The sequence below is a fragment of the Egretta garzetta genome, unplaced genomic scaffold, assembly GCF_000687185.1.
Source record: "Egretta garzetta isolate BGI_Z169 unplaced genomic scaffold, ASM68718v1 scaffold744, whole genome shotgun sequence".
Lineage (NCBI taxonomy): Eukaryota > Metazoa > Chordata > Aves > Pelecaniformes > Ardeidae > Egretta > Egretta garzetta.
Window position 1 is genome coordinate 59,827 of NW_009259482.1, and position 16,987 is coordinate 76,813.

The 16,987-nt window shown below is 43.1% G+C and overlaps 2 protein-coding genes and 1 non-coding gene across 7 annotated transcripts; 1 reads left to right on the top strand and 2 right to left on the bottom strand.

Annotated features, from left to right (window-relative positions):
- Positions 1 to 1,093: 1,093 nt before the first annotated feature.
- ACAT2 (acetyl-CoA acetyltransferase 2) lies at positions 1,094 to 8,857 on the top strand. Its single transcript, XM_035892742.1, has 8 exons — positions 1,094 to 1,176; positions 1,340 to 1,521; positions 2,333 to 2,450; positions 3,196 to 3,339; positions 4,337 to 4,459; positions 5,202 to 5,356; positions 7,392 to 7,502; positions 8,521 to 8,857. The coding sequence occupies exons 2-8, from the start codon at positions 1,417 to 1,419 to the stop codon at positions 8,686 to 8,688; spliced, it is 924 nt and encodes a 307-aa protein (XP_035748635.1). The 5' UTR covers positions 1,094 to 1,176; positions 1,340 to 1,416; the 3' UTR covers positions 8,689 to 8,857.
- Positions 8,858 to 8,933: 76 nt separating this feature from the next.
- TCP1 (t-complex 1) lies at positions 8,934 to 16,981 on the bottom strand. Of its 5 annotated transcripts, none has more exons than XM_035892740.1 (12): positions 16,736 to 16,981; positions 15,609 to 15,694; positions 15,261 to 15,389; positions 14,575 to 14,672; positions 14,111 to 14,221; positions 13,232 to 13,413; positions 12,483 to 12,609; positions 11,977 to 12,152; positions 11,161 to 11,284; positions 9,972 to 10,164; positions 9,493 to 9,656; positions 8,935 to 9,248 (listed from the first exon to the last, which is right to left on the bottom strand). In XM_035892740.1, exons 2-12 carry the CDS (start codon positions 15,627 to 15,629, stop codon positions 9,035 to 9,037), a joined length of 1,539 nt encoding a protein of 512 aa, XP_035748633.1. In that variant the 5' UTR covers positions 15,630 to 15,694; positions 16,736 to 16,981; the 3' UTR covers positions 8,935 to 9,034. The 5 variants fall into 5 exon arrangements, with proteins under 5 accessions (XP_035748634.1, XP_035748633.1, XP_035748632.1 ...); XM_035892739.1 differs by having other exon boundaries at positions 16,394 to 16,981; XM_035892738.1 differs by having other exon boundaries at positions 15,897 to 16,981.
- LOC118452129 lies at positions 16,243 to 16,378 on the bottom strand. The gene has a single exon (XR_004841790.1). It is a non-coding gene; the product is annotated as a small nucleolar RNA SNORA29 (small nucleolar RNA).
- Positions 16,982 to 16,987: the final 6 nt, after the last annotated feature.

A 16,987-nucleotide genomic window follows, 5' to 3' on the forward strand; every position in this document is an offset into this window, starting at 1 on the left:
TCCGCGCCTCGGAGCGCCGTTCCGGGCCCCTGGGGACAAAGGACCCGTTAACAAAGGGCTCGCGCGGCGCCCCGGCCCCTTCTCCCTGCGCTCTGGGTGCCCCAGCCCCTGGCTGGGCTTTTGGAGAGGATGCGGTGGGGGGATAGTTTGTGGTTTTTTTAAGTCCCCAGAGTCGCTCACAGCGTACGGGTGCGAGTCGGTTTCTTTTCTTCTTCGTCCCTTCTCTCACGTTGGTCATCTCCTCTTGGAAATTTAACGCTCGCGCGGCGCCCCGGCCCCTTCTCCCTGCGCTCTGGGTGCCCCAGCCCCTGGCTGGGCTTTTGGAGAGGATGCGGTGGGGGGATAGTTTGTGGTTTTTTTAAGTCCCCAGAGTCGCTCACAGCGTACGGGTGCGAGTCGGTTTCTTTTCTTCTTCGTCCCTTCTCTCACGTTGGTCATCTCCTCTTGGAAATTTAACATCGTAAGCGATGATAACTCTGAGATTTTTAAGAGCGAGGCCTGCGTTCGCGTTTATCCGCAAGACCGACCTGGGAGATCTGTGATGCCACTTGCTCGGAGACAAATATTTAATGAAAATGTGCCCGATAGGGAATTGTTTGTTTAGGAAAGGTCCTCTGCTTTTTCCAGGGTAATGTTTAATCAGCGGAGTCATGGGGCAGGTTTGTGGTTTAAAGATGGAGGAAGAAAACGAAGGAAATGCATAATTTTTGTCTTAAAGCTGACCCAGGTTCCTGTGTATTTTTAGCTCCCTGAATGATGATGTGCTCTCCTTACCCACTTCTTTATGTACAAAGAGCTGGCATTACTTTGGCCTGGGGAGATGCAGATGGAGAACGTTTTCTTTGAGTATAGTGTTCTTATTCTCTCCGTCAGGATTACAACAAAGAACAGAAGCTTTCGTGACCGTCCTTGCATAATTGTGATTTTGGCTTCCATAGCAACTTTTTAGGGAAAGTTGTCTGCTGGTGGTGGACTACTGAAGATGTCGAAAAGAAACCCTTCAGTAAGCAGCAATTTAAATGAGCTTTCATCTTAGGTACAACCCTCTAGTGCTAATTTGAAGTTGGTGTTTCACCTGACCTGCCATCAGAAGCAGAGTTGCAGATCGAACACCATCAGCAGCAAGTCCCAGATCTTGCAGATATTTTTTTGGTCAACAATGTAAACGAGAGAGAGGTAACTGAGCTCCTGTTTACAGACTACCGCTGGGAACTTCTCTACCAACTGAAAACAGGGGCAAGCTCTAAACTTGGGTGGAAATGGGGAACCTGTTGCGAAAAGTGACAAGGCTGGCATTTGTTTTTTAAGAACAAAGGAAAATTGCTGCCTGTTCCTGCAGGTGCCGGCCAGAACCCCGTCCGGCAGGCGAGCGTCGCTGCGGGAATCCCTTACTCTGTGCCCGCCTGGAGCTGCCAGATGATCTGCGGGTCAGGCTTGAAAGCGGTATGTCTGGCTGCTCAGTCCATACTGACGGGAGACTCCAGCATCGTGGTCGCGGGAGGCATGGAAAGTATGAGCAAGGTAAAGCAAACGATTGCACTCGTGTTGCGCTGACTTGCCGGGAGCGAACAGAGTGCAGTGATGTCGAAACACGGTATTTCCAGGCTGGTGCTCTGGAGGCAGGTTGAAAGAGGAGCTTCAGTTTCTGCACTTGGGAATGAGTTCACACATGCCACAACTGACTTCAGTAGCTTGTTTTGTTTTTTTAAAAACGGCCTGATGCTGTAGCTACCGAAACACACACGTTGTTTAAACTTCCATTTTAATTTCCACCTAGCCCCGTTGTGGTGAATGGTTTGCTTCTGACAGCTGGCAATAGATGGGGGTTTTTGTGTTACAAGAAGCCCAAAGAAGGAATAACTGGAAACGTTATTGTTCACCAAGCAATTTGAGCTTGGAAAGGAAGCAAAGGGCTTTCGTTTCAAGGTTTTCAGCCCAAGGCTATATCGAGGAATGGGGCTGGGCCGGGTGATATGATCCCTAACAAGGGAGTGGCCTCTTCTGCCTGCCCGCTCTGGCAGTGATGCCGCCTAGAGCAGACTGGTGGGCTGGGGGCTCATGGCCGTGTGGCCCCAGGTACGAGTGATTTGATCTGTGGAGAGAAAACCTTTGGTGCTTGGCGATCTGCTGCCAGGGGAATGCACAGGCCAAGCAGAGCGTGCCAGCTGGGAGACTCCGAAGGGAGAGACGGAGTGGGCATCCGGGGAGACTGCTGGGATTTGGGGTAGCTACTTGCAGCCGCAAGGCAGGGGTCTGTCTCTTCAGCTGTCTGGCTGTATTGCACACTGGAGATACAAGGCGTCCCAACTCCTTTCGAAATACCTTCTTGCAGGCTCCTCATGTAATTCACATGCGAGCTGGGGTGAAAATGGGAGAGGCTTCCTTGCAGGACACTGTAATCCTTGATGGCCTTACAGACGCTTTTTATCAGTATCATATGGGTATAACAGGTAAGTGGTGACGGTCCAGAAAATGAAACAGTTAATTGGGGAGTGGGGAAGAATTCACTGATAGGAAATTTCAGAAATCTGATGTTTCAAATAAGGTGTTTCAAGCTGTGCTTAAGTTGTAGTCGTGAAAAAGAAAGAAATCGCTAATATCGAAAGGCATTGGAGGCTTTTTCTGCTTTGTAAAGCTACTGGCTTCCTTTTTTTCTGTCTGAGCTAATCTCACTGCAGCTCTTTCACATCTGAGCAAGTTAATTTAAATTCAGGAAAAACAAACAAAATAATCCCTGTACTCAACTGAAGCTTTCAGCAGCACAGATTTACAGTGAGGGGGGGATTACGTAAAGTGTACTGTGGATACGCACGGTTCTGCAAGTCCAGGTTATTGCATCCTGGCCAACTGCTTTTTGAGACCCTGCTTATGAAACAGACTAACTTCAGAACCGTTCCCTTCTCTGAAGCAGCTGTAGAGAGATCAGAGCATAATAATTCCAAGAAGCAATAAGCTAGAAAAGCTTGCTCGCATTTGTATTTAACTTGATGCACTGCCTGGGAGGAGATCCCGTGCAGAAGTTTTTACCCTCAAAAGAAAATAGAGGATCACGAGTAAACAAAATGAGGAAATCTGAATGAAAACTGTTCAACCAGCTTAGCGGCTTGCCACAGAAAACATTAATGACTATCTTTGTGCTTACAACTTAGAATTTAGCATTCCCTGATGACAATTTGCATTTTGTTCCTATTTCAGCTGAAAATGTGGCCAGTCAGTGGCAGGTCAGCAGAGGGGAACAAGACCAGTTTGCTGTACAGTCGCAAAACAAGGCAGAGGCAGCACAGAAAGCTGGCTATTTTACAAAAGAAATTGTTCCTGTTCTTGTACCTTCTAAAAAAGGTAGGTGTGGCTGGATGATGAGAGATGATTTTAAAGAAAAATCTGTGTTCTGCTATGTCTGCTTCGATCAGGGGATGGTTTCCCAGTTATGCAGCCCTTTCTGTAGGCTGTTCCATAAGCGGGTAGCCCGTTGCTCTCCTTTTCAACTTCCAGCGGTTATTTTTTTAAATAAGAGAGAAACAATGCAAACGTGGAATATCTAAATGTAGCTCTCTGCAAATACTACTACTGTCTGTTTTATTAGGGATGTAATTATTACTCAGGAAAACTGCTGACTTAACATAGGCTTGGATAAGGCACCAAAATCAGTCTTTTCCTTTCTTTAGATTCCGGCTGCACCAGACTTGAAGCAGCCATGTTGGTCTGGCAAACCTTGCCCACCTAGTAAAAGGCACAGTGACAATAATTAGGGTTACTAGGTAATTAACTGGGTCAGGTTACATATATTAGGTATGTTCCTCTTTAGGTCTGTTAGGGATATAAACAGACCTGTTAAGGTGCTTGAGCAAAAGGTCTGCTTCTAGAGCAGGGGAATTCCCCCAGCCCCTTGTGAGGTGGATGCAAAAACTGAATTTTCCAAACGGAAATGAAGAATCAGTTGTTCAACATTTGCATTGAGCAGACCCTGTGGGAAAAGTTCTGGTGTTAGGCCGGTTACAAACTACAGAAGGGCTTTCCTGATAGCGGTTTAGATCATAATATTTAATGACACTTGACTACTCTTTGCAAGAAGAGGATCAGCAAGAACAAGATCTGCTTTTGTACAGCTAGACGGTATTTTAGTTGTTAGTGTTTGTCTCGGAAAGGCCAGTGCTCTGTCCTGCTAAGGAGTAGCTGGAGGAGCTTTAACAAATTGCACTGAGCTGGAAGCTGTCTCTGACAGAATGGCTTGTTGGTTAAAAGCAATATGGCATGTGTTCCCGTTTGTCTTGAACAGAAATCTGGCACAAGTGCGTGTGATTAGACCCTCCTGTGAGTATAACGCTCTGTTTTTCAGGTCCTATAGAAGTTAAAACAGATGAACACCCTCGACATGGGAGCAACTTGGAAACAATGGCAAAGTTAAAGCCCTGTTTCCTGACAGACGGAACTGGGACGGTGACAGCAGCTAATGCTTCAGGTTGGTCTGTCTGGCTGAAACTGATATGGAAAAGAACGGTAGCTGCTGCTTGTGGGTCAAGGCAGGGCCTCTGCGAGGGGTCGGCTGCCGTGTGGTTATTGCTGAATGTATTTTGCAGAAAACAGCAATGTGTTTGATGACATGGGTAGAACTCGAGTATAACTGTGGTGGAGGGTCTCTTTACAGAGGAGTCGTCTTTTGCTCGCTTGCTTTCTATGAAGCAATACAAGTCCTTGGATGGTAACAGCAGTATTTGATAGGCTGGAACCAAGAGAAACTGCATCCTCTTTTTAAAGCCAGCTGTCTAGTGGTTTCTAATGCTGCAGGTCTGGACAAAGGAAAACTTAACAATTCGTGTTACTCCTGTGGGACTAACTCTCCTGCCACAGGCAGCTTTGAAACTTCTTCCTTGGTCCTTGTGCTGGCTCTTCCAAAGTTGACCTAGTAAATTCGATGTGCTCCTTTTTCAGATTGTGTCTCAACTCTTCTGCCTGCCGCTTTCCAAATAGAAATCGTAAACGTGTCACAGTTACAGCGGTATAGATATGTTACCCATTTTAAGTGTTTGTGTCAGACTTGGCTGATCTGAAAAAAATACTGACCTAAACCAATAAATGATTTGTGATTTTTTTTTTTGTTTGTTTTTTTTGTCTAGATTGCGAACATGTGCAAGCAGGAAAAGGTGGTAGAGTAAAAGCCATAAAACCCAACAAATACCTAAAAGTTGTTTGTCATTCCACAGGTATAAATGATGGAGCTGCAGCTGTAATTCTAATGAAGAAGTCGGAAGCTGCTAGGAGAGGTCTTATGCCTTTGGCTCGGATTGTATCTTGGGCTCAGACAGGTATAGATCCATCTATAATGGGAGTAGGGCCCATTTCAGCAATAAAGAAAGCTGTAAGTAATTATCTCTCTATCTATCTATGTATCTATTACTTAAAAACTGTCTTGTAATCGCTTTTCATTTGCTGGCCAGGTCTTGTTTTTTCTATATTCTAAGGAAATCTTAGTAGAAAAAATAAACTAAGTGAAAACAAGACTTAAAATAGTGGAGAGTATATAAGATTAAGATCTCTAGTGCTACCAGGCTACTGCCTACTTATCAGAAGACAAATCCAAAACGTGTAGGTGTATGAATGGAGCTGAGAACATAAACTAGTCAGGTTTGTGAAGGGCCAGCTAGATAACCTAGGAGGCTAAAAATCAAATTTCATGGAAGCGTATACTAATCTAATTTGGGGATGATTTGTTTCTGCCATGATATGGTTCTGATGCCTGGCCAGGTTAATTCTGAGATCACTGCCTGACTGTATTTGCAATAGCACAACGCTGAGAGCAGGGCCAGTGAGCGCCTCTGCGTTAGCGAGCACGACACTGTGCCCTTTGTGTTTCGGTTTGCCCTGTGTAAGGATTGGAGCATGTAAACTGGATTCCTTTCAGATGAAACTAAACAAGAAGATGCACTCCAGAACCACATCCAACATGCTCAAACCGTTAACTGCACCCACTGGTGCACTCTGTGTTCAGTCCACAGGACAAGGCTCTCAAATAAAATGCCCTGGGGGAGCAGCTCCCGTGGTACCACACTGCTTGCTAATACAGACCCAGCCCAACTGATTCTTTGCTAGGACTGAGCTATGAAGCTGAGCGTGGAAAGAGCTCTTGCACAGCTGATAAGGATAGATTTGCTTTAGTTTTGCATCTTAGTTTTATTTGTACTGTGTAAAGGCCTTATTTTATTCGTCCTGGCAATGCAGAAGCCCAGCTGGAACTCTCCCAAGCTCTGTGGCTTCCAATGGGAAAATCAGAACTGTAATGCTGAAGCTTTTTCTTATCAGATCTCAAATTGTTCTTTTAAATCAAGAATGCTATAAATGTACATACAGGACACACTTGTAGTTTAAACTGTAGAACAGACAAGCTGTATTTAACAGTATCTATAATTTTGTAGGTACTCTGAAAAAGAGCACACTACCTCTTAATGTAAATTTTGTATGTTACCAAACACTTCACACCCTCCATACGTTATCAGTTTGTATCTTCAGAATTTCATAGTAGCACTTTATAGTGAGAGAACGACTAGGCCATGCATTTTATTGTTGCAATGACCTAGTACATCTTTAAAAGGTAAGTCTTTTCCCAGAAGGCAAACAGTTCCCATGCTGTCTCTACAGTATCTAGTAGAAAGAGGCCCTCCTCCTTGACCGTAGCCTTGGAGGTGTGCCAGCCTGGCTAGCTGGGTGTGAAACGTCAGTGCTGCAGATGATTCTGCTGATAAAGCATTGCTGTGAGAAACAGCGTGAATGGAAGTAAAAATGTCAATAGGCGAGGCATGTCTAAGCCTGTACCCGAGTAGGCAACTGCACCGCAAGAGTTTCTCAAGTGAAAACACGAGCCAAACCGCCTTCCAGAAGAGCTGCCTGTGAAACGCTTCAAGTGGCAACTTTCAGCTTAAAGGCAGGGGGGCTGGATGAAGGACACTGGACACCCATCACTAGTGCTTGTTTCACTATTTCCTGTGTAAAAAAATCTGTATTAAGCAGAGAATCTCTAATGGCATCACTTAGGTCCTGAAAGACTTGCTTTTAATCTGTTAAAACCTACTTTTCAAAACAGTGTTCATTCTGTTAAGGGCACCGCATGCGGTTTGATTCCCACAATTGCACCACCACTAGAATTGTGTAAAATTAGTCAAGCTTTTTTTTTAAGAGCAGCTGGCATGTTACAGCACCAGGTACTGACTTCCCAACGCTGAAATTTTGTCTGTTGTCTTCAAGAATTCCATCATCAACCCTGGCTATAAAAAATGTTTCCTTCAGCTTTTTAGAAGTGGTGGCTTCAAATCACCTAGTTTAAGGCTTCTGACAAGCTTCGTCTGGTGCTGAGGAAAACCTTAAAGATAATAAAGCCTCAATTTATTTTGTTTTCTCAGATTGACAAAGCCAGCTGGACTCTGGAACAAGTTGACCTGTTTGAAATTAATGAAGCCTTTGCATCGCTATCTGTTGCAATAGCAAAAGAACTGAAAGTAAATCCAGAAAAGGTAATGAATATATTTGAAGCCCTAATTAGTTTGCCTCCTGTAATTCAAAGTCGTTCTGTTCCATGCCTCTGGATTGTGTTCCAGAGAGGCGAGAACAGTCCTGTTGCAATTGCTTTGCTGTAAGCAAGAAGGATGGGAACCCCAGTAGGCATCTCCTCACGCTGCTCTGCTGTAGGCGCTTTGTAGAATCATTTGTTTGGAAAAGACCTTTAGGATCATTGAGCCCAACTGTACCAGTCTTTTAAACACCTCCAGGGCTGGGGACTCGACCACTTCCCTGGACAGCCCATTCCAGTGCCTGACAATCATTTCAGTGAAGAAATTTTTCCTAGTATCTAACCTAAACCTGCCCTGGGGCAACTTGAGGCCATTTTCTCTCATCCTATTGCTTATTACTTGAGAGAAGAGATGGACCCCCATCTTGCTACAGCCTCCTTTCAGGCAGTTGTAGAGGGCAGCAAGGTCTCCCCTGAGCCTCCTCTTCTCCAGGCTAAACAACCCCCGTTCCCTCAGCTGCTCCTCAGAAGCCTTATGCTCCAGACCCCTCACCAGCTCTGTTGCCCTTCGCTGGACACGCTCCAGTGCCTCAGTGGCACAGCTAGGCCTTGCTAGCAGGCACACCCCTTCCCAGCTGAAGGGGCTGGAACTGCCCACGCTATAGCAGGTGCCTATGCAACCCCAGGTAAGGGCTTGAGCATACCTGTAATTAACTTCAGAAGCTGAACTTGCTGCTGGAAGTGTATTTGCCACCGTATTCTTCCAGCAAGGGCAAGAAGTGCATGTTATTACTCCCCCCAGCCCCCGAATTCACCTCAATTATCACCTTATCTTCAGGGAGTAGAGATTGGGCCCCTTTCAGAAGAAATACTAATTAAACAGCTGTTGCATCCCTGTTCAGTTTCTCCTTGAAGCAGAGGTAGCAGTTTCAGGCTTACTCACAGACTGAAGTCACTCACATTGCAACTCAGCTAAGCTTGTTAAATGGTTTCTTAACTTGGCCCGCTATACTTTTTTTCAGATTAATATCCAAGGTGGAGCCATTGCCCTTGGCCACCCTCTTGGTGCCTCTGGTTGTCGCATCCTTGTTACTCTTCTACATGCACTGGAACGAACGGGTGGAAAACGCGGTGTTGCTGCTCTCTGTATAGGGGGCGGAATGGGAATAGCCATGTGTGTTGAGAGATGAACGTGACCGAATGACTACCTCGCGCTAACTAGCTTTGAAACGGTCTGCTAATAAACTTCTAATCATGGAGCTTACGGGGTTTTTTGTTTTGCCTCAAGTTAAATACGCTTACTCAATTACTTTCTGCTACTCAGTCACTGCCCTGACAGCAAGATGAGCAGCTACTGCGGGCACTCCAGTTGTTAACATGGGCTAGAGCTCCAATTCTCAAGCTAAGGACCAACCTTACTTTTGCAAACTAATTCGTTCACAAGAAAGTAGCAGCAGCATTCAACCACTAGTTTTATTAACATTTTAGTTACAAGAGTGAGAAGTGTAAGTTAGACAAACATAAATAAGACCCAAGTTATTCTTCAAGTGCTCCAGAGTGAACTGCATCCTCATAACACCCTCTCTCTTCCTTAGTTTCAGGGTGCAGTTTAATAAGATCATCAATTCGAAGAATAGTAATTGCAGCTTCTGTTGCAAACTTTAGGCTCTTCGTTTTGACCATAGTTGGTTCAAAGACACCGGCTTGCTTGTTATCGCGAGGTTTTCCATTGATCAAGTCAAGACCAATCCTGCAAAGAATAAATCCTGTCAGGTGGAGAGGTAGGAAAAAGAACTGCAGCTGGGAGCGTGCTGCTTGACTCCCACTAAGTCCCACTGACTGAAGGACACAGAAAGGGAAGTCACTGATAGCCTGTGTGCCCCCCCCCTTTTTTTTTTCATGTAAGTCACAGTTCAGTAAACTGGAGAACAATTTTCCATCCAAGTCACCAACCCACTCCACTTTTAATAGCCTTCCTAGAAACAGATACTTGCCATTTCAGATTCTTGCGATCTGGGTTAACTTGAGCCTCGTTGTGGAACGCTCTCAACTTTGCAACGAGGTCTGTCGCATCTTGAGCGGCATTTACTGCCAGTGTATTTGGAATTATTAAGAGGGATCTGGCAAATTCTGCTATCGCAAGTTGTTCACGTGATCCCTAGGAAGAGGAAAAAGGTTTTAAACCAACTACTGCAACAAAAGAGGAAAAAATACAGCCATGATTGAGAGTGTCAACAGTAAGCAGGGGTTTTCACATGCAAACCCTATTTTAGGCCAAAGAACCACATAGTCTAATTATCAGAGAAAGACTGACTCGTATCCTCCGTTTTAAAGAAGCATCGTACATTCTGTTAAGATGATTAGCTTTCATGAACCACAGAACTGACTTCTAGGAGAAGGAAGTAAATGCTTCAAAATTCACGTTGTCCTAGTTTAACACGTACGCATTGTTGCCTCTTCCTGCAAGACTTACCATGCTGGTCGCGTAATTTTCAAGGTATATAGAAAGTGCTGCCTCTACAGCACCACCACCTGGGACAACAGACTTGGATTCCAACACCCTTTTAACAACACAGAGAGCATCGTGTATAGATCGTTCCATTTCATCACACATGAAGTCATTAGCTCCTCGTAAGATAATTGATGCTGAAGTACGAGCCTTTGTACTATGGAAAAAAAGGAATCAGAAGTCAGGTGTGTTGAACGAAATCTAAGTTAAAACTCTTTCTTTCTGAAATTGTTCCTCTAAAGCCAAGTTCAGTTGAGCCAGACTCTTTCAACCTTTAAAAGAAAACCTTAACATTGCTATGCGCCCTTGCAGGGCATGTACATTCTGACTTACAGAGTCAGTTTTTAAGTTTTAATATGCAAGAACCTAGTTTGAGTTTAGTCTTTTAGAGAAAGCTACCTAACAAAAGTATGACAGACAAGATGTTTTCCCATCAAGTAAGGGGGAATGTCATTAGGTATTAGGAAAGTTCTCTTTTGCGTAGCCATCAAGTGAGCTAATGACTGCCAATGTTGCAGAAAAAGCAGTCATGTAATTGCCAGGCAAGTGCTGTGGTCAAAATACTTCATCTACACACAAACGGACTACAGGAAGTTGAACACTGAGAAGGGATACTGAAGCAGTGGAAAAGTTAATACTGTTCTTGTTAAACAAACTGATACTCCAGGTACTGGACAGCAGTGGCACACTAAAAACTTCCAAGGGAAAATGCCATGCGTGTGGACAGTTAATAGTTGTTGCTCTTCTTACCCATTAAAAAACCCTGAACACCTAAAACCTATTAACAACATGGTCCGTGTTACACTACCAAGCAGATCACTGATTAAAGGAACGCGATACAAATGCTGTAATAATGCCTCTAGCAATTTAGTAGAATTTTTTGTTAATCTTTGAAAAATTTGAACAAAACTTTAAGAAAAGTCTATCTAGCAATCTGACTGTCTCACACTATGGTCGATGAAACAGGTGCCCAGCCCCAGCAGAAGAGATTAAATACTGGTACTTTCAGCTCTGGTTTGTAGCAGACTTGCATGTTTTTCCCATGCACAAAACTATTCATACCACTGAGAAAGCATGGAAGTAAATAATAAATAAGGTTGTATCTTAAGCACAGTAGAAAGCGTACACAGAGTATTTTAAAAAGGATCCTTACTTCTTGATTAAGATCAGCTCATCATCACAGATTCTCTCTTGAATCACCTCTTCTGCCTGTCCCAGCATTAAAGCCTCAAAACTCTCTTCGCCTTCAAGGTTTGCAAGGGTCGAACATATGGTTGCTTTAACAAACAAATAAAAAAGTGAAATTAGTATTCAATTCCAGCACACCCTTTGCTGACTTCCCAGAACAGGCATACAGAAAAAAAACCCAAGAAACTGAAAACAGAAATAAAAGCAGTGTAAGTAGATTTGCACTTCTAATTTTCAATATTCTGCAGTTCATAATCAATACTGTGCTCTTCTTGCTCAAACTTTTACAGCACTTACTCTTCCACAGCTAGCACAAGTTCCTGTGCTTTACCATAATGAAAAGGCTTTCTTGCAAATTTAACAATTGACAGATAAATATCTGTATAGGACCAGAATTTTTTTCAGTACGTATTTAGTGGTTTAGAATTCTTAATTTTTCTTGAACTACCTAAACATGGGACTCAAATCAACTCTCCAGAGACTTACGAATGTGTGCTTAATAAACACTTGTGCACAAACACAGATTCTGACTCCCATTTCCGCAAGAAGAGAGTCTTCCCAGTGCAAGGCAGCACTTTTTTTCCCCACTTAAGTCTTCAGCAGTCAGCTCTTACGGTACTCATCTACTTTGACAGAATAACCACATAAAAGCAAAGGCTCAGCTCTACTCATCCTCTCCTTGCATGGCTTGCATGTTAAAAAGCCTCATTTTGAAAACTAGTTACTAATACCCTAACAACAGCTTTTACTTAAAAAAGCAGATATTTTTATATGTACATACCTCCGGATGCCTTAGCAATCCGCTTAAGGTCCTTTTTTACAACTCTTCGTACTGCCATAGCACCAGCATCAACAAAGTATTTCAGACACATGTCATCAATACCTCCAGTGGTGAGAATGACATTGGCACCAGTGGCCAAAATCTTCTGGATCCTTTCTTTGGTAATATCTGATTCTCTGCAAGGATAAAGTCAAAGTTATAAAAATGCATTTCAACGTCTGCAATCACATTCTGTCAACCATTTCCTGAACTCTTAAAGCAGAGCTCTGCAAGGAGAAGGAACCATCGCACAAACATACTTGGATTTCTCAAAAACTCACTTAATACTAGTTCTGCCTCCAGAAGACGACTTTTACCATTAATATTTGGTATTGTTGGGAAACATTAACATTTGAAACGTTTCTACCTCTTGTGCTCAGCCAAAATTACATCGAGGCACCTCAACCAAAGAGACCAAAACAAGCCTGTGAAACCCCACTGTCTCAGTTACTCAAGCTTCCACTCACCTCTGTCTTATCTGGTCCAGCTTCTCAGGGTCTGAGATAACGACCTGGACACCAAGCTTCATTTTTGCTTTCTGCAGGCTGAAGTCAAGGCATGCAATCTTTGCATTAACTATTCTCTTGGTCATACCTGATGGGAGAGAACAAGAGAAAGCATTTTGTCAAATCAAGTTAACAAAACATCAAGTTAGGATTACAGATTAAAACCAATGCTACTTTCACATTTCTGTTCAGTTTGGTTCTCCACCTCCAGTTCTGCCCTAGTACAGAAAAATGCTAACAAAGTCTTTCAAGGAGAGAAATGTTTAATAAATAAATAAATAAATCTCTGCTATAACCTCCATTGCTTTTTTACAGATTCCATCCCCAAAATGTGAATGACCATGAAAAGCTGACCCATCAGTGTCACATCCTTTTGGTTACATAGTCACAGCACAGCTGTGCCAATGTAACAGTTCCCTGCAAACCTGCTGCCTCCTCACAAGGGCGGTGCTTATGTTTCAGAAGATCACAGTGTCACCACGCTGACAGTGAGCTCGGGGAACTAAAGGAACTTTGTGGATGACTGGAAGCTGGCGGACCCTAGCCTAGAAACCACTGGTGAAGTGGCAAGTTCTTTTCGTGTCCTTGTTTAATTGTTCCTGAATTGAAAACCCACGTGATTTGCAACTAATGCAGTAAGAAAATCCACACAGAAAGGCTAAGAGGACAAAGTTCACACAAAAGTTTTACGAAGCATAGCGTGTTCTTACCCTGTGAGCCCACCACGCAGTTCAGAGCGTAACCGTTCACAAGTATGCTCTCTTTTTGGCTGCGGCCATGTGCCTTCAAAACATTAACCGAGTTGATTGGATACCGAGCCTGACCCTTCTGGTCTGTATACTTAACCGCCAGTGCGGCATCCACCACCATATTAGCAAAGAAATCACCATCACTAAATTGCTGTTAAGGTTAAAACTGAAGAAGGGAACTAGTATAATGCTTAAGACAAAAAAAAAAAAAAAAAAAAGAAGTGTCACTGACAGTGCCCGAACTGTAAGTCAAAAACTGTTTCCAAAAAAAGAACTCCAGAGAGGTATAAAGTGCTAGCTTTCTTTACCATTCCCTTAAAGGAATGAGTAATTCTTAAAGCTGAAACACTGCTAAGAAAATTAGGACAGGCTAGGGCAATGCTTGCATTTTACACACCTTTTGTTCCTTAACAAAAAAAACTTATCCTATGGTCAGTGTGCATTCCTTTGTTAGCACAAAGGCTAAAAATGCAGGTTTTTCTGTGACTGGAGTAAAATGCAACCTGCTTTCTTTCCTCTAGTTTCACCCCCCAGGTACTTGATTTCTGTAACACATTCTTCCATGCACACAGTTCCTTATCGAGTGTCACTAACATGTCGTAAGGGAACAGTACACTGTTAAAGCTACTGTGATGTGCCTGATGTGTTTAAATAAATTCAGAGAGTCTGAACAGGTTTTCCCATGCCAGATAATGGTATCTGTGAAATGTTTTTCACACCCCTGTTACAAAAACAGCTTGACTACTATACCCTTCATAAAAACTACTACAAAGGAAACTAGCCTAGCTACTTAAGCTCTCCAATCAACCACTCTCACTTAAATGACTTGACAAAGGATACATTCCTATAATTTTAGAGGACATTGATGTTTTAGCAGCATTAATTAGGCACTCCCTGCCCAATTCATCTGTGTTAATAATAAGATTTTCATTGATGTAGCGAACTGCTTCCCTGTAGAATAAAAACAAATAGTGGTAAAGAATTCCACCCCCACAAAGACAGAAATCTTGCATGTTTTCAGCCCTTTAAAATGTTATCTCAGAGCACAGGGATGAAATCAATTCATTTTCTAGGACAGTAAAGTGACATTTTTATGTGAGACTACAGAAATTATAAACTAAAAAACCCAAAAAAGCCCAAACCAACAAAAAAAGCTCAAAACACACACCCAAACTAAAACGCCATACCCACTCTGCACCAAGAAGTCTGAATTAATGCAGTCACAAATACAGAAATAAACGAAAAGCATGCAGCTATTGTACCTTAAAAAAATGCAATGTACTTCAACTGTATTAGTTTCTTACTTGCAAGCAAGTCGGTATCCACCAATGATGGAGGTAGGATGAATTTTCTGTTTCACTAATTCATCTGCATTTTTTAGAAGTTCTGCAGCAATAATTACCTGTTTGAAATACAAACACTAAATACATGTATCCCATACAAACAAAATCACTACCTGTTGTCACTAAGTGGAAAGTAGAATCACAAATAGTTGTCCAATGTTTACTCAGTGGAGACAGGTACTTGCAAAGTACAATTATAGTTTCTGACATCAGGTAAGAGCCACCTGATTCCATGTGCCCCCCCTCACCCCAGTTGGCAAAAGTCTCAGGCAAGTTTTCAGCACTCAGCATCCTTATTAGTCCTAACACTTTGATTTTTCATGGCTGTTAGAAATTAAGAACCCCAATTCAAAATCTATCCTCAACCTTCAAGACAGGAAAAAATAAATCTTGAAACTGCAGTAAGCGAATTCCATTCCAAGCACCAGCTGTGTATGGAAACCAGCATCTCAAAAACCCACAAGTCTAATTCCTTTATTCTGTAACCTACTTTAAAAAACTGTTTATATTCAGTCAACTGCTAGTTTTTTCATTCTGCATTGTTGATCCACACTGTATCAATATTCGTAACGGATAAATCAAAACCTGCACTGTGATAACGGAACACTGACTTTTGGTGTTATCTGCCTGTAAAATTTTCTACATACCACTGAGGTTGTCCCATCACCAACTTCTTTGTCTTGCAAGTCTGCCAGCTCACAAAGAACTTTTGCAGCCGGGTGTTCCACTTCCAGCAGTTTCAGAATGGTTGCACCATCATTAGTGATGGTCACATCCTAATTTTCAGAAATTAAGTGTTAATATGAGGTACATTTGTATTACATTTTTACTGTTGTATTTCAGAATGTTTATGGAAATGCAAGTTAACTATTCTCTGGCGAATGCCCACAAAATAACTATTTATGCACAAACCCCCTATTTTAGTAACTTTTACACAGGAATGCAAGTCGTCTTTGTATTCAAGACAAAACACTTCTTAATGAAAGCTTACTTACCCCAATATCATCCACCAACATCTTATCCAGACCAACTGGCCCAAGAGAACTCTTCACAATGTTGGCAATAGCAGATGCAGCAGTAACTGAACAAATGAAAGAAAAAAAATTTTATCTTTCCAACTTCAGTCATTCAGGTTTACAAGAAAACGTGCCCAAGAACCTGTGATTCAGAAACTGGAGATAAAGTGGCCTCATTTAGCTAAACTAGTAATGGCTTGCTGCTACTAAAAATTACAATCTGTGCCAAACCTCGCTCTTCCCTCCAAGCTGGTTCAGCTAACTAACCTGGCAGTGCTAACTGATCAGCAAAAGAATAATTTTCTGTGGTTCGGTAAGATGGAGGACACTACTGAGGTCAGAAGAGCAGTGGCAGTAGCTTAGCAGAGCTTGGTAGCACAGTTTCTTTTTGCAGCAGCAAGTCATGCTATGAAAGTTCACCCTCGTTTACTCCTCAGTTCTAGGCAGATACAGAAGAATGGTATCACCATACATCAATTAGTAACATGTCTTTTTGCCCCCCCTTAGGTCTGTGACTGAAATAAAACACCTACTCTGTAACTGTCAAGAAAGTAAAAAGTGACCTCCTAGTCACTACTAAAGCAACATAAAACCTCCAACATAGTGGCTTATCGAAAGGATGTTCTGCCAACTTCATATAGGAAAAAGATACAATCAACCTTTTCCTTCAGACCGTGGCACGTTTTTCTCTCTCCCACAAGCATAGCCACTTAATCTGGAAATTGAAAAAGTGGTAGTATAATGGGAATAGTGACAACCCAGACCTTCGCTGCGAGTTTCAAACAAAAGAACTCTTCTTTTGTTTTGTTTTGGAGGACTAATGGCAGCTTTCTGAAAGAAACAACCGTTGCATCGTCAAAGTCGCCATTATCGAGTATCTCAGCCATAGAATACGGTAATTCTCATTCTAACTGTTCTGCCTGAAGTACCATCGGACCTGCATGACTCTCGCGATCATCAGGAAGCAGGTCTTCAGCGTCTTCCTTTGTCCATTACCTACTCCGAAATCGAGAACAGCCTCGGAATTTGCAGCCTTTTCCCCAGACTTGGAATAAAACCCTGAGAAGCGTGGAACGTTTTCAATAACTACAGTTAACGCCACTCACCGCGAGGGCGGTCCCCGCTTTCGGAAGCAGGTTATCTCCCCGTGCTGGGGAGCAGTAAGCGCCCCCAGCCGCCCCTTCCCCACGAAGGGCCCTCGGCCCGTCTGCAGGCCTCGCCGCCTCACACCCTACGAGCTCGGGGTAGCACCGAGCCCTCCTCCGGTCAGCACCCACCCCCCTCCCGGGGTGTGCTTCTACCACGGAAGGAGGAGGGACGCGGGCTCGCTTCGCCACCGAGACGCTTGGGAGCGGTGC